Here is a 27,780-nt window from a genome sequence, read left to right as displayed (position 1 = left end):
TCCCATTTGCTGATCCTGGACTGTAGTGTCTGCCGAGGTGGGAGTGGGGCACGGTCAGTCTTCTCTGTTCAAATGGCCAGCACACTAGTTCCCTAGGGGGTCGCTTATGGCCTAGTCAGGGATGATCCTGCCTTGAGCAGGGGGCTGGACTGGATGGTCTCATGAGGTCCCTCGCAGCCCTACTTTCCTGTCGTGCTATGACCTTGGCCGCACTCCGGAGCCCCTGATTGAGATGCACTTGAGCGGGGCTGCGTCTTTAAGCCAAGGGAGGGCCTGTCCCGGGGCCGGGCCGGGCTCGGATCAGTGGCGCGCCGGCGGCCGGACCCGGTAAGAGCCCCACGGCCGGCCCGCGCCCACGTGCTCCCGCAGGGCGACGGGGCAGGGGGATCGCTCCTTCCTCCTGCCCCCGGGACCCGGCCTGCCTGGCTCGCCCCCCACCCCGCGCCGCTTCCCGGCTAGCAAACTTGTTGTAAAGTTTGCTGGGCGGAAGGGGAGGTTTCCCTGCTGCATCGGCCCGCGCACAGTAGGCTTGGGGGGAAGCGGGGAAGGGGCAAGCTGCAATCTTGCGTGTATGTGTGTGTGTGTGTGTGTGTGTGTAAGGGGGGAAGGGGCAGGCTGTGATCTTGGGGGTGTGTGCAGGGGAACAAGCTCTGATCTTGGATGTGTGTGCGTGCAAAGGAGAAGGGGCAGGCTGCAGTCTTGGATCTGTGTGTGCGTGTGTGTGGATCTAAGAGTTCCTCCCCCGCCCCTGTCTTTTTCCCCCTCCTCTAGTGCCAGGTGTTGGGGGCTGCCTCCCCTCCCCCCCCCCCCCACCGGGAGTCTGTCATTCTGGGCTTCTGGGACTTTCACCCCCAGGGCAGCTCAGGGACGATGCCATGGCTTGTGCCCCAAGTGCCCTGGAGCGGCAGTGTCATTTGGGGCCCTGCCACACATTCAAATGAATGCCAGATAGAAACCAGCTACGAAGTTGTCGCACATTTTCAAGCCCTCGCTTCGTAGCTGGGTGGCTCTCTTCACAGCTGGATGGATGTTTTTCCGGTATGGTCTTTCTTTGCATGGGTGACCAGTCTAAATTTATTGCGGGGTTCACCCATTGGTTGCAGAATGTATGTAATGGGTGGCAGGGGCCTCAGTGGCTGGAGCATTAGACAGCAGAGGGCTGGGTTGCACTCCTGACTCTGCCCCTGCTTTGGTGGGTGACCACTGGGGCTCACTGTATGACATTTCCTCCTCTGCTGCAAATGGGTAAATGATGCTGCCCCCTCCAAAACCTAGGGTTGTCAGATGAGAACAGCCTGCTGCCTTTTACATTCACTTTGACTGGGATAACGGACTATACAAATGAAGGAGGCTGTAAAGGTGAGCTTTCTTTCAGTTCATACTGTCAATGTGGTCAGTAAAAACCCAGGTTCCAGGCTGGAAGCAGACAACAGACAGAACTTTTTTCCCACTTCAGCAACCTGCGTAATTCTTAAAGGAAAAAAAATGAATGAGGATAATATGATACTGTCCACTATCACAGTAAGCAGACTCTTGTCAAGCCCTTCTTATCCTGGAAGGCTGTGTGCGTGGCCTCCACTGCTCTTCCTGCTACCTGCTAGTGCATAAACTGAGATTTTTTCCCCTCCTTTGTCTCTGCACATTTTAAGCAAATGTTTATTTCCTATTATGCAGCAAAGGAGTAGAGAGTCCACGTAAGAATATTGCATGAATCCTTGTACATTATCCCTTACTGTAATAGTAGACCATATTGTGTTGTCCTTATTCATTTTTCTCCCTTTAAGAATTACGTAGGTTGCTGATGGGAGGGAAAAAGTTCTGTCTGTTGTCTGCTTCCAGGCTGGAACTTGGGTTTTTATTGACCACATCTGTGCTTCTTGGCTGCGGTCCTTGCAAGATATTGATACTTAAAAAAATGGATGTTGCTTCATGTGTTTCAGTAGCAGTTGAAGGCACTCCTCATTTGCACAAAGAGCATCCATTTGAGTGCTTGACCACGCACCCCAGCCCCCTTTTTCAGGTGCGGTGCAGTCCATATGGCCACCACAGAAGTCAAACTTCTGTCTCACTCCCAGTTTCTATCCTTGACTCCCCTACCACATCTTCTGTTATCAGCGCGCAGGTCCTTGTGAGGAGAGAGTCTTGCTGATGGGGTATAGTGCTGCTCAGAAACAAGATGCTCCAGGGTCTGCTGGCATGCAGTCTCCTGCAGCTGGTCCTTCCCAATGCAACATCCTGCTGGGCTCATTCCCAACCACTATATTCCCTCAGTCCCTGCCAGGCCTTTCTGGCATTAGCATCTTGCCTCCATTTTCCTCAACAGGGACCAAATCAGCCCGTCCGCCGGGACCCCCGCAGGCCCCGGTGGAGGTGCACCCAGGCCCAGGGTCAGTGAGGATCTAGTCAAGGAACTTCTGGAGAGACTGGATGTATTTAAATCAGCTGGTCCTGACGACCCACCCCAGAGTGCTGAGGGAATTAGCAGAGGTCATTGTGGGACCTCTGGCATAGCTCTACGAGCACTCGTGGTGCTCTGGTGAGGTGCTGGAGGACTGGAAAAGGGCCAATGTGGTTCCCATTTTCAAAAAAGAAAGGAAGAAGGACCCAGGAAACTATAGGCCAGTTAGTCTTACCTCAGTCCTGGGAAAGCTTTTTGAGAGAGTTATCCTGGCGCATGTCCACGAGGGACCGCAGGGGAAGTTATGCTTAGGGGCAACCAACATGGGTTCATTAGAGGCAGGTCCTGTCAGACCAACCTGGTGGCCTTCTACGACCAGGTCACAAAATTCTTAGACGTAGGATAGCAGTGAATGTAGTCTTTCTGGACTTCAGGAAGGCCTTCAAGACTGTCTCTCACCCCATTCTCATTAAAAAACTAGGGGACTGTGGTATCGACACCTACACAGTCAAATGAGTCACTAACTGGCTGGAGGGCTGCACCCAGAGAGTGGTGGTGGATGGGTCATTTTCAACCTGGAGGGATGTGGGCAGTGGGGTCCCCCAGGGCTTGGTCCTCAGACCTGCACCATTCAACATCTTCATCAGTGACTTGGACAAGGGGGTAAAAAGCACCCTGTTCAAATTTGCAGATGACACGGGGATGTGGGCACGCTAGAAGGGAGGAATAGACTGCAATTGAACCTAAACAGGTTACAGAGGTGGGCGGATGAGAACAGGGTGGATTTCAACACTGACAAGTACAAGGTGCTGCACCTGGGGAGGAAGAACCCGCAGCAGACCTACAGGCTGGGGAACTCCCTTCTTGTCAGTGCAGAGGCAGAAAAGGATCTTGGAATCATTATTGATGCCAAAATGAACATGGGCCAACAGTGTGGGGACGCGGTCAGGAAGGCCAACCACACCTTGTCATGCATCCACAGATGCATCTCAGGCAGGTCCAAGGAGGTGATCCTCCCCCTCTCTGTGGCACCGGTCAGGCCGCAGTTGGAGTACTGCGTCCAGTTCTGGGTGCCACACTTCAGGAGGGATGTAGACAGCATTGAGAGGGTCCAGAGGAGGGCCACTCGCATGATCGGGGTCAGCAAGGCAGGCCCTACAAGGAGAAGCTAAGGGACCTGAACCTGTTCAGCCTCCACAAGAGAAGGCTGAAGGGGGATCTAGTGGCCTGTTACAAACTAGTCAGAGGGGACCAGCAGGCATTGGGGGAGTCCCTGTTCCCCCAAGCACTACCAGGAGTGACTAGAAATAACGGTCACAAGCTGGCAGAGGGTAGATTCAGGCTAGACATCAGGAGGTGCTACTTCACAGTCAGGGCAGCTAGGATCTGGACTCAACTTGCAAGAGAAGTGGTGCTGGCTCCTACCCTGGGGGTCCTTAAGAGGAGGCTAGATAGATGCCTTGCCGGGTCGTTTGACCCCAGTACTCTTTCCTGCCATGGCAAGGGGTCAGACTTGATGATCTGTCAAGGTCCTTTCTGACCCTACAAACTATGAAACTATCTCCCAAATCTCCCTTTAATTCCTTGGATGATCCAGAGGAGTGCCAGTAGCTCTTCTTTCTGGTACGCTTCAGCTTCAGGCTTACTTAGTGTCATCTTCTCTGGCCTGACATGGCTTGGCTTGACCCGCATGGCCTTGCTCCTACTTGCACAGCCATGCACCATCACTCTGTAGACTGAAGACAGGGCTGAGGGGGTCCAGTCCTAATTCTGCCACTGGTCTACTGGTTAACCTTGGGCGTATCTCTCCATCACTCTGTGCCTCAGTATCCCCAATTTGTATTTTGGGGACAATGATACCATCCTCCTTTGCCAAGTACTTTGAGATCTGCTAACCTAAGATGTGACCCTTTCGGTATTCATCATTATCTGATTAAAGTCTCTTTTTGCCTGGGTGACTACACCGATGAAATTCTTGGAGGTGGCTTTGTTTTCTGTCTAAAGGGAGGGAATGCTTTCTTGGTGGCTATTCCACCCCCCCTTCTTCTGTCAATCTGTGGTGAAATAAATACAGTGCCCATATGTACAGGGCTTCACTGAGTGCTTTGTCCTCTTTTTTCAGAGCCTCCTGTCTCCTTTTCACGGCTGCCTTGCAGTGGTGCTGCCAGTGCTTGCCCGCCTGGCAAGTCAGAACATGCTTGGTCCCCAGCAGACCGACAGCAGAAGATGGCCAAGCTGCAAGAGCCTGGGGATGGTTTGGGGGAGGGCATTTTGGTGGCTCCCGAGCTGGATGGATCTCGCCTTGCAGGCAACAGGCTTAACCTGGACGTTTATCCTGACGGCTGTCACCAGTTTCTTGACCTGTTTGACAAGCAAAGGAAGGAAGTGACTCAGGTGGAGTTCCTGCGGTTGAACTGCAACGAGGACCTCATAATCTCCACGCTGGCCATCTTGCCTGCCCTGAGGACCCTGAAATCCCTGGTCCTCAAAGGTAAGCCTGCGCATCTGCAGGACAAATGGACTTTCAATTTTCACTGTGCACTAGCTGCCCTTTGCAGTGGCTCCAGGTCTCAGCTGAGCTGGTTGGGAGCTGCATACAAATGGTAGATTTCAGCAAGATGCAGCTTAAGGACATTTACGCCCTTCCTTTGTTTCCACAGTGCCCGGGGACCAATTTCCTGACTTGATTCAGTCTGACAGGTGCAGTCTTTTATTGTAAAGTCACTTGAAATGAGATGTTGGGGGGAGCTTCAGTTGAAGAGAGTCTGATCTGAAGATGTTAGAATGTATGGTCACTTGTTTTCCTCCCTTCTCATCTCCCTTTTTTTGAAAGCGTAACAGTCCCTTTCACTGGATTTCATTCTGTTCTGGTTTTCTGGCCAGATCATAAACCAAATGGCATTAGCATAACATGGGGAAGAGGGTTCAAGGAAGGTCAGCTGCATTTGCAGAAGGGGGTTCTTGTCATTTTACCCGGAGCACAAAAAATATCAGTGAGGATGTGCATATATATGATTTGGAGCCTGTGGTCTGATAATGCTTAAAAATATATAGAGAAACATCTGTTGACTTTTGTATTATTTTTGGTTTGGGGATCTGTACGCTACAAGAATGTGCCTAGTAACCTTTAACAATATTGAACCACCCGGCTCTCAGAAGGGAAACACATAGATACTTCCATGACAAAAGGGCAGCCCAGTAGTTAATGTGGGTCAGGGACTTAGTCCCTTGTTCTACCACAGACTTTGTATGTGACTGTGGGCAAATGACTTAATTTCTTGGTTCTCCATCAGATGACACCACTTGTCTATAGATGACAGCCCATCCCTGGAGATGACAACATTTTCCTATGGATAACCAAGCATCTTGCAGCACAACAGAGTGTGTACCAGAGGGTTTTTCTCCTGTGTCACACAATAAATATTAATACTGAGGAGAGAAGCAAAGTAACAAATAATTAGTATGTTTTTATATGCCTCTTAGTAAACCAGTTATTTGTTACTTTGCTAATCCAGGGTTTCCCAAGTAATCTTTCTTCCACTGTATAACAAAAATCCTCCGGTATCCTACGATGTAAACATTCACATAGGGATGGCAGAAGAAAGGAGTACGGAGGATACTGGTATATTTTTTGAAGGCTGAGCTTGACTCGCATGTTGCTTTTTAACACTTTTTTTTCTGGGTGTATCACTTGCCTTATTAAATCACAAACCAGCCAGAAATCCTTTGAGGATGCCAGGAAGGGCCTTGAAAGTGCAGACAAGCAGCTTATTTAATGTGATAGAGCAGGGGTGCTCAGCCCTCAGTGCATGGACCAGATCCAGCACATGGATATCCTCATGATCTGAACATTTGGTAGTGGGGAAGCAGTGGCATCTAACTGCCGTTCCCCAGTTGCCAAATTTCTGGACCTGTGGGGAGCTCCATGGGGCAGATGGTGTGGGCCCATGTGCTGAATTGGGCATGTGGGGCTCATGGGGGCTGATCTGGTTAACTAGGGTGACGTGCGACTGATTGGGGCTGATCAGGGTGGTGTGGGATTGACTGGGGCAGTGTGGGATTGATTGGGATGGTGCATGGCTAATTGGGTCAAGGTGCTGTTGATCAGGGTAGCATGGGGCTGTTTGGGCTGGCAAAGAGCTGGACAGAGGTGGTGAGGGGCCCAGTCCTGGCACGCGGAGCCTGATCCAGCCTGTGGACTGGTCCTGTGCTACGCATCCAGCCCATAGGGTTGAAAGGTTGAGTACCACTGTGATAGAGAAAGAGGCAGTGAGTACAGAGAAGATGTGGGGAGTTGGGGTGACGGGATGGGGTCATTGTATAAACTGATGAGCTTTAAAATAAACTTTGTGGTAGCATTCTTGAGAGGCAACACAGCCTTTTGTCCACATCGGAGAAAAGGACATTGTAGTGATTGAGGCATGAGATGGTGAATTTTAGCTGTATGGATGGATAGGAAAGGCCAGCTCTTAGAAACATCATGCAGAAAGAACTGGTAAATATAGATGTGGCCATCATGGGAAGACCTAGAGAGAGGGCTCAGGGGAAGCAGACTCTCAGGTCTAGACCTGAGTGATGGACAGGATGAAGGGTGGTGGTTGTCCAGAATGACTGTGAACTGAACTCCTTCCAGTTTTCCATCCTATTGACATGACTGTGATTATGCATGAACATCTTTGACTAACCACATAGAATCTGTGTAAGATGAAGGCCTCTCTCTCTCCTTTTCCCTGCCCCAGGTGGACATGCCCGGGATGAATTTGGTGCATGTCAGAGAGGCTCCCTGACAACCTTGCCTCCCGATTTTGGAAACCTCATGTGCCTCACTCACTTGGATCTCAGCTTCAATAGCTTCTCCAGCTTACCCAGCTGCATCACTCACCTTGCCAACCTTAGTGTACTTGTGGTAAGCCACAACTGCTTGGTGGGGCTGCCTGAGGACTTTGGTCATCTCACTAAGCTGACTGATTTCTTCGCCATAAAAAACCATCTCAGGGATCTGCCTCAGAGCATTGGGGAGCTGGTGGCACTGAAGAATCTGGACTTATCTGAGAACACACTGGAAAGCCTCCCTGAGGAAATTGGGAATCTTTACAATTGCATGGAGCTGAATCTCTCAGGGAACCGGTTAACTCATGTCCCTGACTCACTAGGTAAGAGATGTGCCTAGAAGACAGACAGACAGAAATTTCCTGCTCCTGAAATAGAGTGGATGGGTCCTTGAGCAGAAAGGCATGAAAAAAATCAGCCTCGTGATGCAATTGGTCTCTCTCACTATGAGGTTCTTTGGGAGATCCCCCTAGTTTTACTTGCAGAAGGGGAGGATCTAGTCTGTTTGGAGCCAACTCAGCTCAGTTGATGGGTTAGTTGGTCACCTTGAAGAGTGAAAAGAAAACCCACTGTGCAATCCTTGGTTAGTGGGCATCAGTATAACTCCAGGAACTTCAATCTCATTTACCTCAGATGAGGATCTGGGCCCTTGGCAGGCCTCTGACAGGATTTCTGCTTCTGTGTAGGTTTGCTGATATGAGCCAAGATGTCTGTGTGTATGATGGGTGAGGGGGAAGGGGAGGAAAGTCAGGAGAAACAATTAATTGCACCAATTGGTTGCTCTGCCTTCAATCATGCATGGGTCACCTGTGTTCTTAGGCCTGTTTGGACTGGGGCTACTTCCCCACCTTTTCCTGCCCTCTGTCTTGCTGTGCCCAAACCTTTCCCATGGTAGTTGTCATTATTTACATCCCACAGCCTAGATCATAGGACAGAGACCCTGTCATGGTAGGAGCTGTTGCACAAAACAGAAAGACGATCTTTGACCCAAAGAACTTTACTGCTCCCTGTTCCACTGATCTTGGTGCCTCTTCCATGATTTCGATATACAGACAACGTTTAGGCACCTCTATGATTTTTGTTTCTCTTTGGGGAGTTAGGTGGGGGGGGGGCATTTGGGTAGTGGGTATCTATTGTGGTAAGCTGCTGATGGAATCTGTACCCATAGATCTACCAAGAGGCAATTTTTCTACTTTTTCTAACCTGCAGCCAATTTGGGATCTCTGCACCAGCTGCATCTTCACAGCAATCTCCTAGTGACAGTCCCTGCATCCCTCGCCAACCTTCCCAACTTGTTCAGGCTTGACTTGCAAAACAACAGGCTCCGCTACATCCCCCCTGAGATCCAGAGCAAACCCTTCGTACATCTCCGGGGCAATCCTCTAGGAGAACCTGAGATGCCCCTGACGCCTGGTAATTATCTCTCTTCCGCTTCACTGGGTCTTGAACAGCTGCTTCCAGTCTCCAGCAAGTGTCACGTGCTAGGGTGTGAATGTGATTGACTTGGGGGTGAGGGGTAAGTGTTAGATCCTAATTTATTTCTGTGACCACATTACCAGTACATGTATTGCTGCACAGGCAAAGGCAAGAATCTGTCTCTTCCTTGGGGAGTTTATAGTCTTAACGGGTGAGGGGATGAATCAAGGAAAGACATTTGCCTGCATATGTAGTTACAGACAAAGCTAGTCCTGAAAGACATTCTCTGAACTCCTGTTCATTCTAACACACAAATACTCCTTGCAAATGCCTGCTCATTGGAAATATCTTGCTGTCAAGGCAGAGGGAGGGTTGTGGCATGGTGCCAGTGGGAAAAGGAAGCCAGGTGTAACCTGTCATATTGGTGAGCCAAAAATGGCCTCCACTGGCCCTGCTCTTCTATCCCACTTGCCCTTCTTATTCTGATTGTCCACAGATGAATCCAGCTCAGGAGAATTACAAAGGCTGGTCCTTGCACCGGATGAGAACAGGTATTTCACAGTGTTTCTTTAATTAATAGTACTTTGCATTACCCAGCTCAAATCAGAGCTCCATTGGGCTAAGAGCTGCACAAAGGGTCCTTGGCCTTGATTCAAGTGGACCAGATAGAGACAGGGCTGGTATTTCTGAAGTGACAGAGTTTTACTGTCTAATTCACAGAATTTAGGTCTTGCTGGTCAGGGAGGGGGCAGGAGGTGGGGAAGGAGAAGTTGAGTGATGCGTGATGTCCTTGTATGCTGTTCTTCACTTAAATCTTTGCTTTAAGCTTTACTGTGACACCCAAAGGCTGCAAAGCTCTCCTGGCCTGCGGTATCCGGCTTTACTTCCCCCCCGGGGCTGCCACCACCTCTATCACAATCCATTTCCAAACACTCGTTCCTGATCCACAGTGGGTGAAGCTGAGGCATCATGATATCCTGTTGAGCAAAGTCCTGGAGCTACAGCCCCATGGGCTTGAATTCCAGCAGGTGAGGCAGGTGGTGGGAGAGGGTGGAGTAGCACTCTGGGCTTCCTGTAGCTTGTGGGGCTAGATGTGCACATGTGATTTGGCTAGAAAAAACCCTCTTGTGGTCTAAAGGAGCCACTCTCTGGACCCTGTCTGCCAAGACTGCCAGACTCTTGTCTGGACCCTGTGTGCCAGGTGCCCTGAGTGCTGGAACTCAGACAGCTGCTCCCAAACATTTGGATGGATCAAATGTTAAAGAAAGCGCCACAGAAAATACTCAGTGCTGGCAAGGTCTTCTCTCCCAGGACTGCTCTGTCCTGGCACCTTCACCCTCCCCTCTACTAGTACTTGATCTGCTCTAGGGATGAGACCCTTCTCAGGTACTATACATCTCCTGCTGTAGTGTAGGCCTGTTCCTGCGTTCGATCTCAGGAGACCACTTGCACCCCGCCCTTGGGGTGTGCTGGGATAAGGTGAGGAGATGAATTCTTTTTGAGAAAATAACCCAAGTTAAACAACCTTCCCCCCCACAAACACACACGCACAAACACAACACACCATCTGAACCCAAAGTCCTTTTAAGTCACCAAGTTTGGGTTGGTGAGCAGCACTCTCACAAGTACCCTCAGAGACATTAGATTGTAGTCAGCAGGAGATGAGGATTTCTCAGCCATCCCATCAGGTCCTGAGCTTTCTTGAAAGACACAACAACACATACACCCAACTGTTCCTGCTAGAGAATCGTCCTTAGCTCCTTGTCTGGCTGCCTTTGGTGCCGACAGGCTACAGAAGAGATCAGATTCCCTGACCACCTCCATTCCCTGCCTCAAATCTGCACTTGGCCTTGCCTTGCCTATATAGTGGAGTGGGTGAAGGCCACTAGAATTGGGCTGCTATTCATGTTGGCATCTCATGGAAATGCCCCCATTTTCCCATTACCCTGCCAGGAGGTGCAGATCTGCATGCCTTATGCCTCCACTCAAACCATTCACGAGCGAGAGGTGGTGGTTCGGACCTTCAGTGGGCAGAGCTGGAGTGACTTGGGAACAAAAGTGGAATGGAAAAGAAAGACAAAGGTAAACAGGTTGGGATAATCCCCCATTGTGTGCATACCTGATTTGCATCTGCAGTGGGTGGCAGGGCTCAACTTCTCCCAACCCAGAGACACCCAAGGGAGCTTCAGATGACCCCAAATAGTGCACTTTGTTCATCTTTAATGGAGTGGAGTGAAGCATCTGCCCATCACTCAAATAGGGTGGTGGCTCTGGGAGATAAGAGGCTCCAGCACGCAGTACTCCATCTTGCTATAGATTCTACTGGGTTAAGCCATATAAGAAGTGAAGTGTGAGTTTAGTGAAGGTTCAACTGTAAGCTGCTATGGGCTGACCACAGCCAGGCATGTTTGGTCATACTAGTAGAGCTGGCCATTTTTACTTTTGCTGCTGGCATTGCCCAAGGACGTGTTCAGGGCCTTTGTCTCTCCTGTTCATTGTTCAGGCCCTTTGCCTCTGCTGCAGCCAGGCCAATAGATAACACCCCGAGGCTACCCGGGACTTGTCAGAAATTCAAAATAAGCTAAAGAAGTTAAATGAACTAGCATTTAGCTGACTTCTGGTGGATCTTCACAGGCTTATCCTTCTGGCCATGTCTTATATCTCGGAGGCTTTGCAGAGCCTGCCGGCTTGTGCAAACAAAGGCAAACAAAATGAAGGAGCAAAAAGAAATGAGCGGGAGCCCTGCTCTTGGGCCACAACTGGGGGCTGCCTAACCCCAGTCTCCAGGCAGCCTCCTCTAGCCAGGTGCAGCCTCCTGAGACTGTTTTCAGCATCTTTTATTCTTCCCCTGCTGGTGCTGACCCACATGTCTGACTTTTCCTTATTCACCACACCTGTGTCAGGTCCCTTGCTGGGAAACTCACTGCATCCCCCAGACCTGGTTCCCCAGCCTTTGGTGAGTCCTTCCAGGTCTGGAGTGGGCATGAGGAGGTGCTTCCAGGGTGCAGAGCTGTTCAGACTCCCCCACAACCCTAGTAACAGGGACCTGCCTTGTTACATCAACCCATGCTTCCCCTACCAGTACGGAGCATGGCATATACTACCAGCTTGGTCTCCCAGAGTATCACTCACAGCTGTCATGGTGCAAGTTTTCTCTCTTGTATCTTAAGTAAATTGACTTTATTGGTAGATCTCTTTGGATGTAAGTGTGACCAATTGTATCTCTGTTGTATTTTTTATATATACACACACACACACACACACATGCTGTATAAATGAGCCTTTGGCTGCCATCATTCCACAGATTTCATTAGGTGTTTACCAGTGTTACTTTATTAAAGATTTGACCCATTCCATGTCCAAAAGATAGTGTAATACCTTACTTATTCATGTGTTCTCTATTCCCTACATCTTGCAATAGAAGCACATGGCACTCTGTAGTGTCCCTCACTTCTCCTGGTTCCTGGTCATCTCTCAACTCGTGGAGAATAAGTGCAGCGTCCCACGGGAGGGCACATTGCTTTTTTCCACAGTGGATCCCAACATCAAGGTGACTTTCCCTCCTGGAGTCACTGAGAAGCCTCGGACCATCAGGTTGCAGGTGTGTGTTGTTTAAAAATATAACCTTAGACATGGTGTTATTGCTGCCTTTGGTTGGGCTGAATAGTAGGCAATAGGCTAGGTGGCCTAGCTGGAAAAGACAGAGAGTCAGACGCAGATTGGGGAACTTCTGATCTGGACTCCTTGTGGCTTTACACTTAGCCTCTTTGCCTCTGTTTTCCTCTCTGTAATATGGGCTAAAGTAATCAAGAGTCATGGTAGAAATGATATATTTTATTAGACTAAAAAGATTTTTGCAAAAGAAGTTATTTAATTGCAAGCTTTCAGGCACAAACAGCCTTCATCAGTCATTGGAGAAAAAATTGTAAAAGTTCTCCTGGGTAGAAATGAAAGTTCATATTTCATAGGATTTCACAGAGGAGTCAATAGATGGAAAACGCCTCCGGGCAGTCAGTTATAACTGGTATGGAGCCCCTCACCTCCTGTGAGGATCTGTGATGATGCAAATTACCTAGAAACAAAGGCAGGAGCAGGATCTCAGGTTTCAGGTGGTCACAGTTGCTTCCTGCTTGGGAAAATATGAAGATTTCGTTTTTAAAAAATTGGCTAAAATTTGGTATCTTCCATGTGTCAGGCATCCAGGTTGTAGCTGTATTGGTCTAAAGGAAAAAGCTAGGTACTTACAGCGTGGCAGGAGTTTTGAGAACATAGGACTCATGGTAAGCTTAGGACTCATGTATTAGGCATGTTTTGCTGAGATCCAATGTAGTTCAACACCCAATGGTGTCATTTGACAATCGTTGGGTCTTCTCTGCTCAAGTTCTCAGAGGTACTGACTGCTGGTCCCTGATAAGAAGCTCAACTAGTGTCCTGGAGGGCTGAGCACTTATGCAAACTGTGCCTATAATGTAGAGATGCATTGTGTCCCCACTTCCTGCTGCAGCCTACCTGTCTCCAAAGCTGCGAGCTTTCCAGGCAGTAGATTTTCAGAGATAAGTTATGTCATGTCATGGTGTGGGGTGGGGAAAGCCCTGTGAGAAACTTTCTGTCTGTCCTACAACCTTCCTTAATGCAGTTCTAGTCCCTCTAGCCTTTTCCCGAGAAGGCTGAATGAGGTTCTGAATGGAGCTCTACTCACATTGCTCCTAAGAAGCCAAAAGGTGACATGAGGCATTAGTCTCTTGCTTATCCCTGAAAATGAAAAGCATGGCATACCAGCTCAGTGAGTGAGAGTCAGTGGGCTATTATTCATGCTGGTCTAACTGAAGCAGCTCCATTAAAATTAGTGGGTTGTTAATTGGTTAATTAGATGCTTGTAATTGCTATTGTAGTGCTAGGCACTTGATCTGGAGCAGGGCTACATTTGCTGGGTTTATAACAGTAGCTAAGAGCAGAATCTGGATCTATGACTAGGATTCACAGCTCTGCATTGCCAATCAGTGGTTTGTGCTAGTGAAGCCTTTGTGTGCTGGGTTTTGCTGCACCTTCTTCTGATTTGGCAAAGTGGGTTTGTTAAGGATATTAACGTTAGTTAGCTGTATTAGGCAGAACGCAGGGTATTGGGGCGTCTTACAGACAAATAGGATCAGAAATGCACAAGCATCTGATGAGGTGAGCTGTGACTCATAAAAGTTTATGCATCTCTGATTTTGTTAGTTTATAAAGTGCATCTCTACCCTCTGCCAGACATTAAGCTGATTGGATTATTATTTACTCTCCAGGTATTGACAGTGTCACCCGACGACCTGAAGGAGATCATGGGTGATCCAGAGTCCAGAGCCAGTCCCCTTCTCTGTCTCTCCCAGAACTCTTCTCTGGATTTCCTGAGGCCAGTTAAAGTTCAGCTACCATTACCACCTGGAGTCACAGGTCAGTCTATTGCTGGACTTGGCCAACAAAAATCTTCTCAGCTGAAGTCATTACACTTGTTAGATAGTAAACTATGCTGTAAACAGCCAGGGCTTTTCAGGGAGTGCAGGCACAACCCTGACGTTCCTAGCCACAAAGCTTAGTACATCAGCCATAGAAGAGCTCTCTAATGGGACAGGTCTACAACACAAAGAAGCAGAGTGAATTGACCTAGTAAGTGCTCTGGAGTTAGACTGCTAAAGGTTAGACTGCTATAGGTACTTATTTAGCTCCAGTATCACTACACTACACTGCAGAGCACAGTGTAAACATACCCATAGGGAGCTCCTTCTTCCCACTTTTTCCTGAAGTGTGCTTCTGGGACTTGTCTTTTCCATCCTGAAGCAGTACTAACACCCATCAGCTCCCTGCAGGGTAAGAACTATAGTGTTTCTGTTCCAAAATTATAGAGGAAAAAAGGGGCAAGGCAGGAAAAATCCTAGTGGTTTTTAGATGGTGATATATAGCTCTAGCTTTTCTTTTTTTGCCCAGGGCTGCTCAAAGGCTTTGCGAGCATTACATGCTATTAAATGCACAAGGGAATGTGAAAGCAGTGGAAAGGTTGCACATCCAGGGTCTGATTCTGATCTATATGTTTCCATTCACCTCAGCAGTGTTGCAACCTCCAATAGAAAGAATTCAGGAAGTGTCATTGGTGTAGGTTCCCACACTACATAGAGCACTTATACTGCACAGCAATATAAGGCACTGACACATAGTTGTTCAGCAGAAATATTCTCCTGCTAGAGGTGAAGCAAAAGTACTTATTCATTTTTCCAGGTGGCTTTTTAAGACGGGTTCTAAGCAAAGAAGGATGATGTTTTATACCTCTAACAATAATCCACCCACAATAAACCATTCACTAAAACTGTTGTGGTGGCATTTGGGATTCCCGTTTCCCACCCATTTTAGTGGGAAATGGTGTCTACCTGCCTTAGACAGCTGGGAAAAATGTCAGCCCTTGTTTACAGCATGGCTGACTGAACATTCTTGTTGGAACCAAAACTTAATGTGCAGCATTCATATCTGCATCTGCCTTGCACCTATGGAAAGGTGGTTGAGAGAAGGTTCTTTAGATATGACTATGGTTTTTGTGCACTGTTATGACTGCTAGGCATTGACTTGATGAGTAACAATAAAGATTGCCTTTATCTCGAAAAGTTTCCAGTCTAGCTTGGAAATCAGTTTTATCCAGATTATTACCATTTGTGTTGGGTGGAACCTGGCAGGTACTTAGCAGCTCGCAGTAATGTTTTAATTGAGGAATGTGCTTCATGTCATTCAGTTTAAGACAGGAAGTGAGGCATAATGCAACCAGCTGAAATAGTGTGCACTAGAATGATAGCCTCAACAATTTTATTTATCTGTGGCCTAAATCAGTTTCCTACCCACAGATGCATTTATCTAGCTGGGTTTGGTGTGATGGATGGCAGAAAACACAATTACAAATTGAAGAAATTTGTTCTGCTAGGTATTTAATCCCCAGATCCTTCAGTTTTCCCTGACCTTCTCATTAGGTAGTAAAATCTGTTTGGGAGTTTACTTGGCTTCATTTGTAAGACTTCTTATTATTTGTATTGCTGTCATGTAATTGGTATTGGGAGCCCTTTTTTGCCCTGCACTGTCCAAGCAGACAGAAGCTTGATGAATATCCAAGCACGCTGGTAATAGGAAAAGATCAGTTAGGTTACCTGATCCATCCACAATGTCAAGTTAAGATAAGGTGTCCTGCTGGGGAAGCCTGGGACCAGTGCATTGGGAATTCAGGGCCAGCCTTTGGTCAGTAAGCAAGAGAGGGCAGAATTTGGCACTTCCCAGAGGTAAACAGTTGTAGGTAAGAAAAAAATTAACCCAAAGTTCTAGCTGTTTTGCCCTAGGATTCCTAAGTTAATAAGCTGGAAACAAAGCCATGGTTACCCAAAATGCAATTGAGGCTTATACAACGTGTAGTATCTCTTGAGGATAATTTTGTTCTGTTGTTGCTAGGTTTAGATCTAACTTTGGATCATTCCAGAGTACATCTTCTTCATGGTGACCTCCAAGCCCAAATTTGGGATGACATCACAGATCAGGTGGTGCTGGAGTTCACTCATCGCTATGCAATATTTGAAGTCACCCACTTCTCCTGGTGAGCTCCAGTCCATTCACGGACAGTGTTTGAAGAAAAGACTGAAAGGCGGGTGACTTTGTTTCCCTCTTCCCCTCTCTCGTGACCACTAAAACCAGGATCCTTGCCACTTTTACCATCATTTATTTTTCCTACCATTTCCTCTTCCCAGTCCCTAGTGCATTGACAAGATAGGACTTCTGCTTTAGTCTGGAGTGATGGGATACACTGGCATTATGCACTCTGTTAATAGCCTCAATTCCTTTGCCCAGTACTTCTTGCTTTTAATCTCTACTCCTCCACCTGGGTTTCAGCAGGGAGAAGTGACCATGATCTATCTAGTCTGTGCCTACTCTGACTCTAGCCATTCTGAATTGAACTCCCTGTCCCCATGCCCCCAAGCACCCATAATCTCTCCCTTCACCCGGTGTGTTCAATGCCACCATTTTACTTTCTTCATTTTACTTTCTTGCCTTCATTCTTGGGCTGAGAACCTGCTTCTTGGAAAATGATCTATGTGAGGAGCACAGAAGGGCACCTGAGGCTGTTGCTTGGGGAAACCAAGCTCCTTTAGAATTGAGATTCTAGTTTAGGTGATGTTCTCTTACATCAAAGTAGAAAGTTTAAGACTTGATGGGGATTTCTCTTCCCATTTAAGAGTCCTTCCCTCACTTGCTGTTTTCCCCAGGTACTGGTTATGGTACACCACCAAGAAGTACATCGGTGGTATGGCCAAGAAGGTCTATGAGAGGTTGCGTATGTACCAGGTGAACTTCATTGCTCTGCAGAGGAAAAAAGACCCCGAGCAAGTCTTGCTGCAGTGTGTCCCCAAGCACAAGGTATACCTTATGCTGTCCTGAATGAGTACGGCATTCCTGAGTGTGTATGTATGAGTAGGGGCCTGGAGTGAGCATGGACACCTGTCTACTAGGAGCTGGCCAGAGAACAGCTTCTTCCCTGCAGCTGTCTGGTACAATGATTTCCTGCCTAGTTCAACATGCTGGCTTATAGGTTAAAGCTATACTGCCTTGAAGGTTAAAGCTATACTGCCTTGATATAATCCTCCAGCCCAGCCAGACCTTGTTATTGTCCTTCAGTATTGAAAAGAAATACCCCTGTAAACACCTGAAAGGAAATTTCCCCTCTTGAATACCTGAGCCAAAATTATGGCCCTACTGAAGTCAATAACAACAAAACCCTCATTGATTTCAGTATTTGAGGATTTTACCTCGGACATTTTTTTTCCAGACAAAAATGTTCCTCCCGTTTGGTCCCAAAGGGTTCACTGTATGATGTTATAAAAGCACATTGGGAGTGATGCAGTACACAATGCCTTTATGAAACAAGGGCTTATAGTCATAAGACATTTGCCTGCTGCCCTCCCATGGTGAATCTCTTGCTTCTGCTAGGTAACATTGCAACACAAGGGTTTTATGGGGAAGTTTCACCCTGCCGCTAAACATTAAGGGAGAAGTGGGAGAAGATAGTATCCTAGTTGTAGGTAGGTAATTGACAGGTTAAAAATCACACCCCAAACATCACAGTAACAGTGAATGAATTTTTAGCTGTTGACTTACATTTTATCATGAATCTGTTTGGGGATTTCACTGAGCTTGGAAATAAAACAGAAGGAACCACATGATTCTGAGCAGCTGATTTCTCTGCAGTAGGTTGTATTTTTAGGGCAGTGTTGGGAATTTTTTTTTTGTTTTAACTCTTTGAAAAATCTTTTTCTCCCTTTAGACTGCATGAGAGATGTCATGGGCATAGCCCTAGTGGAGACAGGCTTTGCAAATATTCCTCATCTACCATGCCACTCATGTTGCTTCCATCCCTGGCAGGTTGATCCAGTTCTGAAAAAGCTTCACGACCGATACCGAGGACCAGAGCCATCAGACATGGTAGAGATGTTTGAGGGAGAGCAGTTCTTCGCAGCCTTTGAACGAGGCATCAATATTGATGCAGGTATGGTGGGGCTATGTTCTATTTCCCACTCCAGTTCTCTGCTAACAGTGGTCATTTCCTTTTGCATTCACTCAAATGGTCTCAGGGGACATCGCTTAGGACTACTGCTATCAAACATCAGCAGTACAGCTCTACATGGCCCAGTTTCTGAGAATCAATGAGATGTTGGCACAGCTTGTTTTTAGTGGAATCCCTGAATCAAGTTTCCCTGTGGAATCACTTCTTCTAGGACCATTGTCTCTTCATCTACTGAGAGTCTATGTACCACAGATGGCTATAATCTGGTGTGATTAATAGGTTTAACTGAAGGTATAACCAGCTCTGTCCTCTCACTGGGGTCTCTGTTACTGGAAAGGAACAAAATCTCTTCAGTCACCTCAAGAGTCTATTTTTGATATATCATATATACAATGCCATCTCTGCTGGGACACATTTCCTGAAACAATTTGGTACAGAGAGCTGCCTTTCTAGAATTTAAATATCTGTCTCTCTCTCCGTCACTGATTAGTTTTCAGGAGATGTGGAAGATGGAAAAAGGAACAAATCTACAAAGCTGTATCCTTGGGCATCAAAATGGCAAGAGCTTGTCACAGCTGCAAACTCTGAGCCTGAATCTGGTTTCTGTTACACTGGTGTGACTCCATTGAAGACAATAGAGTTGCACTGCATTTGCAGTGGAATACATCAGAGTCTGGCCTACAGCTTTTGCTCCCTACCAGACACTGTAGCCTAATCCAAAGGGACCCAGAGCTCTCAAGGTTGCCCTTTTCCATAGGCATTTGGGAAAGATGACTACAGGTGTGCCAGTCTTAATGCTACATATAATGCCTTCCTTTTCATTTTCTCTTTCATTCATATTTTTTCCCACTGTGGAAACAGTACAGAGCTGAAATCACTTATTTTGTGTTCTCTGGAGTTATTTTGTAGTGGTTTTCCTCACTTCATTGATCTGTTCCTTGGAAGGGCAGGTGCCCTACTTATGCCTGGCATTTTTCCTTCTGTTTTCATTCCTAGGAACTTGTCCTCTTTCTGCTGGCCATTTTGCTCCTTCTCCCATATGACCTGCTTTTTCAACAGCTGGAGGGTGGCAGCCCCCCTTTCCCATAAGGGGCTGAGGTTGAGGCCTGATGAGTGGGAGGAGCTAGGTTCTATTCTGGAAGGTTGCTGGTGAAGGGGACATGCTCTCCTATGCATTGATGTCTGAATTTTCCTGACTCCAGACCGCCCAGACTGCATGGATGGCCGGCTCTCATTCATCTTTTACTCCCATTTAAAGAACATGAAGGAAATCTATGTGACCTCTGCAATGGATAGAAAAGACCAAGCTGTGAAAGGCCAGGTGAGCATAGACCCTCTACCCTCACCCTTATTTCTTTTTTTACCATCATCACCTTGTACATGCTGCGCTTTGTCACAGCATCCATTCTAGGGACTGACCCATAAATGCAGTGACAGGAGAGTGGAATGAATCCAGGGTGTTGCCTGTGGTCATCTGATCTTAAGTGTATGCCATTAATGGGTGATCTATAAGCAATAAAGGAGGGCCAGCTGGACTTTTTGTTACTGTAATCAGAGTGCAGTCAGACTGCAGTGGTGCTCCAAATGGGAACTGAATGGTATCCTGTGGGGACCAAGTTGAAGATCAAATGTGAAACTCCTAACACCTTCCTTCCCAATCAGAAAGTACAAATTACAAAGAAGCATGGCTTCTGGGATGGTGTTTGGGTCCTTATCCTGTCCTCTCCTTTGCCTGCAAAGGTCTCCTTCTATCGAGGAGCAGTTCCAGAGAATGTGCCTGAAGATGCCAGCAGGAGGAGGAAAGGGCCTGATTCCCACTGGCTGGCTACTCTGCCAATCAAACTGCCTGTGAGTGTCTTTGTCTCCTAAATACAGAGAAGTATTTATGCCTATTCACTAAGCTTGAGACTGTCCTATTTGTCTACTCCTATTCACAAGGCCAATGGAGAAGCAGAGATGTCTACTCAAAGCATGTGATGGACAGGGAAAATTTCTATGTGTGTCTATGTGTGTGTGTGCATGTGTGAGAGAGAGTGTATGTATGTGGGCCAGGAGAGGTATGGGAAGTGCTGTGCATATGCACTCACATCTTGAATGTGTAAGGTAGTGTTATGGTGAGGTCACTTGAAGATTATCAGCCCCAACTGCAGGAATCATTTAAAAATCCATTATATTCCCCTGGACACTTCCTATGTGGATGTGCGTCTGTGTGCTTTCCCTTCTTCTCCCAAGGAGATATGTACACAAAAAAGTACCTGTTCACTCCCTTCTCTCTAAACATCCATCTTCCTGCCTTGTTCCATTCACAGAGATGCTGTAGTCAGTGGTGGCCAACCTGCATCATGGGCATCATAGTTGGCAAAGGCAGCCTGTGTATGTCTCATGGCAGATGAAGGAGGGAACAAGCTTCATAGAGTCAGATAGGGCAGGAAGCAGAAAGCAGAGCAGCAAATTGGGCAGGGAGTACAAGGAAGGAATCAGAAAGCAGAACAACAGTTCAAGAAGGGAACGCAGGGCTGGGAGCAGAAAAGGCAACCTATAGGACAGGGGAAGGGGATCAGAATGGCATTTGGAGGGTACAGGACAAATTTGTGGCATCTCTGCCATAAAGGTTGGCCCCCACTTCTGTAGTCCAAGGCTGGTCTTGATTACAATGGCAAGTTGCAGAGAACTGTCATGTGGTTGGGTCTTTTTGGTGTGGGAAGGGTTGATTATTTTTTCCCCCTCTGAATGAAGGAACTAGAGGGGGAGAAGAAAACTATCTAGAACGAAGGAAAGTTTTTGTCTTGCATGCAGATCCCTTGATGATCAGCTTTGTGAGGAAGGGAAAAGTCTAGTACATGGCTGTTCAATGGAGTTACAATAAAGCCACCGTGTGCTGCCAGGAGCCATTTATCCTTAAAGGCAAACAGCCAGCCAGCCCAGGCAAGTGTCAGAGTAAGGAAGGTGGTCTTGTATGGTGGACTTCTGTTTCTATAGCCTTGACTTGGGGTCTAGACCAAATGTTGTCTCTTAACAATGAAGTAAGTGAACTCAGGAGACAATTCTTAATGAAAGATGGAGAAAGAAAGAGTCTGTGAGCTGGAAATGTGGGCCTGGAAGGTTTGGCTTTTTTCAGAGGTACCAAACACTCACAGCTCTGGCTGTAGTGGAAATTCAGGCTGTTTGGCACTTTTGACAGTTCACCTCCTTGCTCAGAGTGGGGAAGTAAAACTTGGTGTTGGAAACTAAATGAGGTGGAGCTGTCCCTTTAAAAAGAAGCTGTCTTAACAGGGGGCATTTCTGTCCTTCTTTTCTATTCAATAGAAACTGAAATTGCACCAGGGTGATCCCTCAAATGGCTTCTCCTTTCCTCCTCTGAATCTGGGGAATGAAGAGACCGGCTACCTGACGCAAGCTAATCTGCTTAGCATTGCCAGGCGCATCGGAGCTGACTGGCAGACCATCGGCTTGAACTTGGGGCTGACTTATCAGCAGATTGAACGGATAGGGTACAACAACAGGTGAGGTGTGTGTGCAGGGATCACTACAGTGACCCTTCAGCCTAGAATGCTACCAGCACTGGGACATCTCGGATCGGGCTGGTCAAAAATTTTCCCTCATATTTTTCTTTTTCTTTTTTTTTTTTTTGCTTCACAAAAAGCATCTGCTTTTCATGGAAAATCCTTATTATTTTTTGTTAGAAAAAGAGAGATTCTGCCTGAAAAATGGATTAGTTTGATTTGGAGATATTGCAGCATCTCATAGGAATGACAGTTCAGATGCTTAGTATTCCCATCTCCTTTATGGGTTGGGGTCTCAGGCTGGACCATTTGAGTGTTCATGTAATATTTCCTCCTGCCATGAAGGTAGTGTAAGGAGGTGCTCAGCTTACAGAGGACTAAGACCCAGTTGCAAGTTAGGGGTTAGGAGTCTGCATGGCTGGAAGGCTGGGAGCCAGCTGCAACCGATGACCAGTAAATGAGGGTGGAGCTAAAGAGCAGATTAATAGCTCCAGGAGCAGAGGGCATGGAAAGAGAGAGGAAAGGAGGCTGGTGTGCTAAGGGAAAAGCACAGTCGGGGTTGCCCCTTTCTGGGTCTGAAGAAACACTACAGTTTTGGTTTTGTTTGCTATTTGCATCCTTGCTTATTTTATGGTTTGCTTTATTTGCTGTGGGGACAAGGTTGCTCCATGTAAGATAGATTGATTGGAAACCTAAATTCAGAGCTGACTGGCCTTAATAAGGAATCTGGGTAAGTGACCTGCTTACAGGTATATTGTGGTGCATCGTGGGGGACGCAATTTGGGTTTTAGGCCTGGTCCTGCACTAAAGTAAATGTCCTGTAAAGTACTGGCCAGGCATGGTGGCTTTATGATTTCTGTGCTTCTCATTCTCCGCAGGGAGGACCTGGACAGGCAGATCTTGAACATGTTATTCTCCTGGGCCCAGCAGAACTCTGAGGACCAGAACTGCGTGGAGAAGCTGGTCACAGCCATGAAAGAGAGTGGCCGCCAGGACATTGCTGATGAGATTGAGGCTATTATTGACCTGGGGAGGCAAAAATACAGAGAGTCCATCCGTCGGGTAGGGCTGGACCAGGGAAGCAGCACTGAAGACTCTGCAATAGCTATGGTGTAGCAGCCAGCAATAGGAACTCTGCTTCCTACTGTGGTTTCCTACCTTGTGCACTGGATAACATGGCTACTCTGACGATTCCCAGTGGAGTGGGTGCTGTAAGCACCTACTGCTGATCCACTATGCTCTGCTGAGACTATGCTAGTATGTGATTTCTGTGAAGTTCACACACGCCAAGTCTGTATGTATTTCAGCATATGGAAAAAGACCTCGGACTGTCATGCCCTGAGTTCGGGGATTCTGGCTTTAGGTTTTAGAGACAAGGAGAAACTCAGAGCCTTAGACACTGGCATTAAAATAATAGAGAAAATAGCTCTTAACATTCTTTTGTTGCAATATATATTAGAGGTGCACTGATTTATCGGTGCCATACTAGATTGGCACTGATAAAAGGAAATTTAACGTTATCAGCTATTGGCTTTTTTGGCCAGTGTAGCCAATAATATCACCGATAAATATAATATGCCTTCTGGCCGGGGCCTCCAGATGCCGCACGCATGCACATGGCCAGGAATACAGCCAGGCAGTGTGGAGAGCAGCACTCTGCCGGTAAGTCTGTGGAGGGGAAGGGACATGGGAGAGGGAAGGGGTGTGGGCCAGGCGGATTGAGTCCCCCCTGGTCAGGGGCAGGGGCTGGGGATGGGGGCACTGCCCAGCCAGGACAATGAATGGGACCCTGGGCTGGGGCAGGGACTGGGATGAAGCTATGGGGAGCTCATCCAAGGGGTGTTGGGGGAGGGGTAAAGGGGGGCAGCTCCCAGCTGTTGTGTGCAACCATGGAAGAGGCATGAGGGGCATGTGCCCCCCCCCCCCCCCAGATTTATGCATGGGGTGAGGGCAAAGGCAGGCAGCTCACTACGGGTTTAGGGCTCTCCATCCTGCTGCCTTTGCCCTGGAAGCTGTGTGCTGGCCTCAAATCCCCTGCTCACTCATCAGTAGTGGGGGCAGCAAACTGTGCCTCCCACTGCTGGGTAGTTAGGGAACATACAGCCAGCGCCCCTTCCCTCACAACAAACTTACCAGATGGACCCAGCTCCTCTCCATGCTCCCGGACTGTGCTCCTGGCCACCTGCATGCTGCACTGCAGCTGTATGCATGCATGGATCATTTATCAGCCACATCAGCCAAAAAAAGCCAATTGCTAATACAGTCAATTTTCCTTATTTTGGTCCTGATCAGATATGGGACCAATGTATCAGTGCACTTCTAGTAATTTTTTCTCATTTGTTCTGCGTACCCCCTACAACCTTTTTAAGTACCCCTAGGGGTACACATGCCTCCGGTTGACAACCACTGGGTTATAGGCTCCGTATTGGCCAACATGCCTGGTGAATAATCAGCTATGTCTGTTCACCAGAGCGTCCCAAGGAAAAACAAGGACCAACTCCTCTGAGACCATTTTAGGCTGGACATAAGGAAAAATTTCTTTACTGTCTGAGCCCTCAAGACCTGGAATAGACTCCCTCCAGAAGTGGTGCAGGCACCTACTCTGGATTCATTCAAGAAGCGTTTGGATGCTTATCTTGCTGGGATCCTTTGATCCCAGCCGACTTCCTGACCCTGAGGCAGGGGGCTGGACTTGATCTTCGAGGTCCCTTCCAGCCCTAACGTCTATGAAATCTATTGGTATTGGCCAAGAAAATCTTTATTGGTAAACCTCAAGTATATATTTATGAATAACTTCTGCCTAAACCTACATTCTGCTGATGATTTGGGATCTGAGCTTTTCTACACCTCTCTGTAGTGTATGTCTATTTGGGCCCTGGAAAATGTTACATTTATTGCACAATGTGTTAATTGTGCAATAAATTGTAATATGTCACATGTTCAGCTAACTTATTGTGTGATAAACTGGCAAGGAACCACAAAGATGTTCTACATTTAATGTAACGTGGAACACCTTTGCTGCTGCTTTGTATAGCACTTATTAACTTGAATGTATGGCATGCAACCCAGCATCTGGCTGCACAGTGTAACTTCAGATGTCTCTGCATGGGGCACTGATGCTTCATTGGGCAGCTCCCAAGTCCCCAGCTGTGCAATTCTCAGCAGACATTGAGCCAGCTGCATGCAAGCTGGGGTCTGGGGAACTCCCCATCCACAGCTCCCTGCACCCTAGCTTGCGTGCAGCCAGCTGCACACCCTAGCAGGTGCACAATTCAACCTAAGGATTTTTATCCCAGATCCCAACACATCCTGCCATGTCAGAGTTTGAGTGTCTGGTATAGCAGGGTGCAGAATTGTTGTGATTCAGGATAAAAATCCTCAAATCCCATCATACAATTAAATTTAACGTCTGCCAGGGGCTTTTGTGTTCCAATGTTTGATACAAATCTGAAGAGGGAATCCCCCTGTACTACCTTTTTACTATTATCCCGTCAGCTCTCCCAAGCCAAGAAGGGCAAGATTAGGTCACTGGCTTGGTGGGGGACCTATAGTTACCTAATTTCACTGTCCCTATGGGCACTTTACAGTCTTTGAGTTGGAGAATTCAGTGGAGAAAATTTTTACTTTCAGCTGTTTTCCCCATCAAAAAAACAATCAATCTTGAAATGTGGATCTCATGAGGTCCCTTCCAGCCCTAAACTTCTGTGTCAAAGAAAACTAGGCAATTTTGAACGAAATCAAAATTTTCATATTCAAATATCTATTTTTCATCAAAAACTCTACTGAAGATTTTTGCCCACTTCTCTCAGGCGCTGTGGGTGGGAGGTGGTGTGTCTTTTAGGGGATATGTGAGCCCTAGCAGCAGCAGTTTAGATTCCTTCCTACTTCCTGCAGAAAGGTAAGAGCCATAAGCCCACTGTCTTGGCCACATTCTGGCTTGGATTATAAATTATGCTTTGTCTTTTGAGGGGAAGCTTCCTTTGCAGTTTCAAACCGTATCCCTCACTTCCTGTCTTAAACTGGACCCTGCACTGGTAACTATGCCGTGTTTCAGCCCAGGGACAGCAGCACTCATTCCTGTGCAGCAGCATTTGTAGAATACTTTGGGATGAACAGCACAACATCAATATGGTGTTTTCAAAGCTGTCGGCTATAAAATAGGAGACACTGGATCAATCATCAGTCTTCCCAATCTAAACATCCTATAAGCGACTATAAAAGTCCATTGCCTCTTGACTTCTTTGCCATTGATTCTTGATTTCCCCTCTCCTCCAATCCATCTCATAATGAGCCTGAACTAATGCCCCTTAGGAACAATGGGAGACTGTACATCCCTGTACTTTTAAGAGTGGCGCATTGAGGACTGATTTGGATTCAATGCATTCCGCTCCCTGAGCATTACTTGAAGGGACACTAATGGCTAGAAGATCATGCATCTGTCTGAAAATATTGTTTCTTCTGTGGTCACAGATAACACTGTGGCTAGAAGGTAGAAAAAAGCAATGATTTGCCTTTTTTCAGTTTTCTTTGTGCTTTGTCATTTTTGATGATTCCCCTATCTAGCCAATGTCAGACTGCTGTGAAGGCCCTTTTAACCATGAATAATAAAGTAGAAAATGCTTAATCTTAGGATGTGACCCATAGCAGGTGCTAGGGCATAAGACAGGAGTTTGTGAGGTCAAGGGTTCTCTCCCTGGCAAAACCACAGGTTTGCTGGATGACCTTGAGACAAGTTCTTCCTCCTTTCTCTGCCTCAGGCCTCTGCTACACTTACATTTAGTCGTCATCATCATTCTCAGCAGTCCCTCATAGTCAAAAATGAGGTATCAGATCAAGAGTGGTCCAACACAACTCAAAGACCTCAACAGTGAAGCAGGCGGATGCAGAATGCAAACTTCTCAACAGCTGCAAAGGCGGATGAAGGCTGCAGTGGAAGACTAACCCCATTTGTCTTGCATCTCCTTGCCACTGGAAACAGGCTTCTCCTCTGCCGTGTGGTTGCCGATGCACATCAGCCTGCTCATGTAAAACAGGTCACGCACGGGCTTCTTCCACTGGTACAACATCTATTCATCTACAGCACTTTACTTGACCCATGGGAGTTGTCATCCTGTGTTTCTTGATCCTGCTTGCTCTGTTCTTGGAGTCTGGCTTTTGGCTTTTCTCTTGGATTTTGTAATTCAGCCTGATGCCTGAATAGGGTTGCCAACCCTCTAGGATTGCCCTGGAGTCTCCAGGAATTAGAAATAAATTTCCAAGAGACTGCTGAGAGTCACCCAGGAGAAGAATGCTAAGGCGTTCATTAAAATACATATTAAATATTGAATTGGATTTATATAGTAGGTCAGTGGATTTTTAAAATGTAATAGTAATGTTCATTTGCCTTCCTGATGTAAAGTCATTCATGTCACTATGTAATGTGATGAAAACCTCCCAGAATAGATTCAAAGACTTGGCAACCCTACCCCTGAACTTCAGCTTGGCTTCTGATTCGAAGCTTGCCCCAGGATTTCTCTTGGATTTGGCAACTTGGTATCTGTTTCATAACCCTGGTTTGGGCCTTTGTTTTGAGTTCTTCCCCATCTCTAGCTCTCCTCTAACCACTAGGAAAGACCACCCACAACTCTGCCCGTTACAATTATTCTGTCAAACTAGAGTTTTATATTGCTGAATGTTTGTGTTACCTAGTGGCTCCATCCAAGATCAGGCTTTCTACAAACACATAATTTGCAATCTAAACAGACGAAATAAGGGATATAACAGAAAATGGGCACCCACAGTAAAGTGACTTGTTCACAACTATGCACAAGAGTACCAGGAAAGTCAGGACAAGAGCGCAGGTCTTTGAGGTCCCAGCCTGAGCTAGGTGTGCTAAGCCACTCATGTTTCACCGGTCACTTTCAGAGAACTTGCATTAACAATTCTACTTTCAAATACTTGTTAGTATTGTAATATTGTTGCCCTGGTTTTATCTGTTCTGGGGAAATGTTTGCTCTTTGCTCCATTTTTGGAGAGATGTAATGGGCATATTGCCCTTATTTGTAATAAAAGAAACTAATTCCCTAAGAAACTAA

At 47.0% G+C, this 27,780-nt stretch overlaps 1 protein-coding gene across 2 annotated transcripts; it reads left to right on the top strand.

The window, feature by feature from the left end:
• The first annotated feature begins 244 nt into the window (after positions 1 to 244).
• Positions 245 to 27,780, top strand: PIDD1 (p53-induced death domain protein 1). Of its 2 annotated transcripts, XM_019485148.2 has the most exons (17): positions 618 to 1,038; positions 1,276 to 1,359; positions 4,521 to 4,889; positions 7,138 to 7,551; positions 8,438 to 8,641; positions 9,141 to 9,195; positions 9,471 to 9,672; positions 10,598 to 10,726; positions 12,066 to 12,245; positions 13,927 to 14,074; positions 16,100 to 16,241; positions 16,909 to 17,059; positions 18,062 to 18,185; positions 19,406 to 19,524; positions 19,944 to 20,051; positions 21,510 to 21,706; positions 22,585 to 27,780. In XM_019485148.2, the coding sequence occupies exons 1-17, from the start codon at positions 942 to 944 to the stop codon at positions 22,820 to 22,822; spliced, it is 2,961 nt and encodes a 986-aa protein (XP_019340693.1). In that variant the 5' UTR covers positions 618 to 941; the 3' UTR covers positions 22,823 to 27,780. The 2 variants fall into 2 exon arrangements, with proteins under 2 accessions (XP_014459673.1, XP_019340693.1); XM_014604187.3 differs by lacking the exons at positions 618 to 1,038; positions 1,276 to 1,359 and adding an exon at positions 245 to 327.

Source organism: Alligator mississippiensis, chromosome 2 (assembly GCF_030867095.1).
Source record: "Alligator mississippiensis isolate rAllMis1 chromosome 2, rAllMis1, whole genome shotgun sequence".
NCBI lineage: Eukaryota > Metazoa > Chordata > Crocodylia > Alligatoridae > Alligator > Alligator mississippiensis.
The sequence above is the reverse complement of the archived record's forward strand: the minus strand, read 5'-3'. Positions and strand labels throughout refer to the sequence as shown.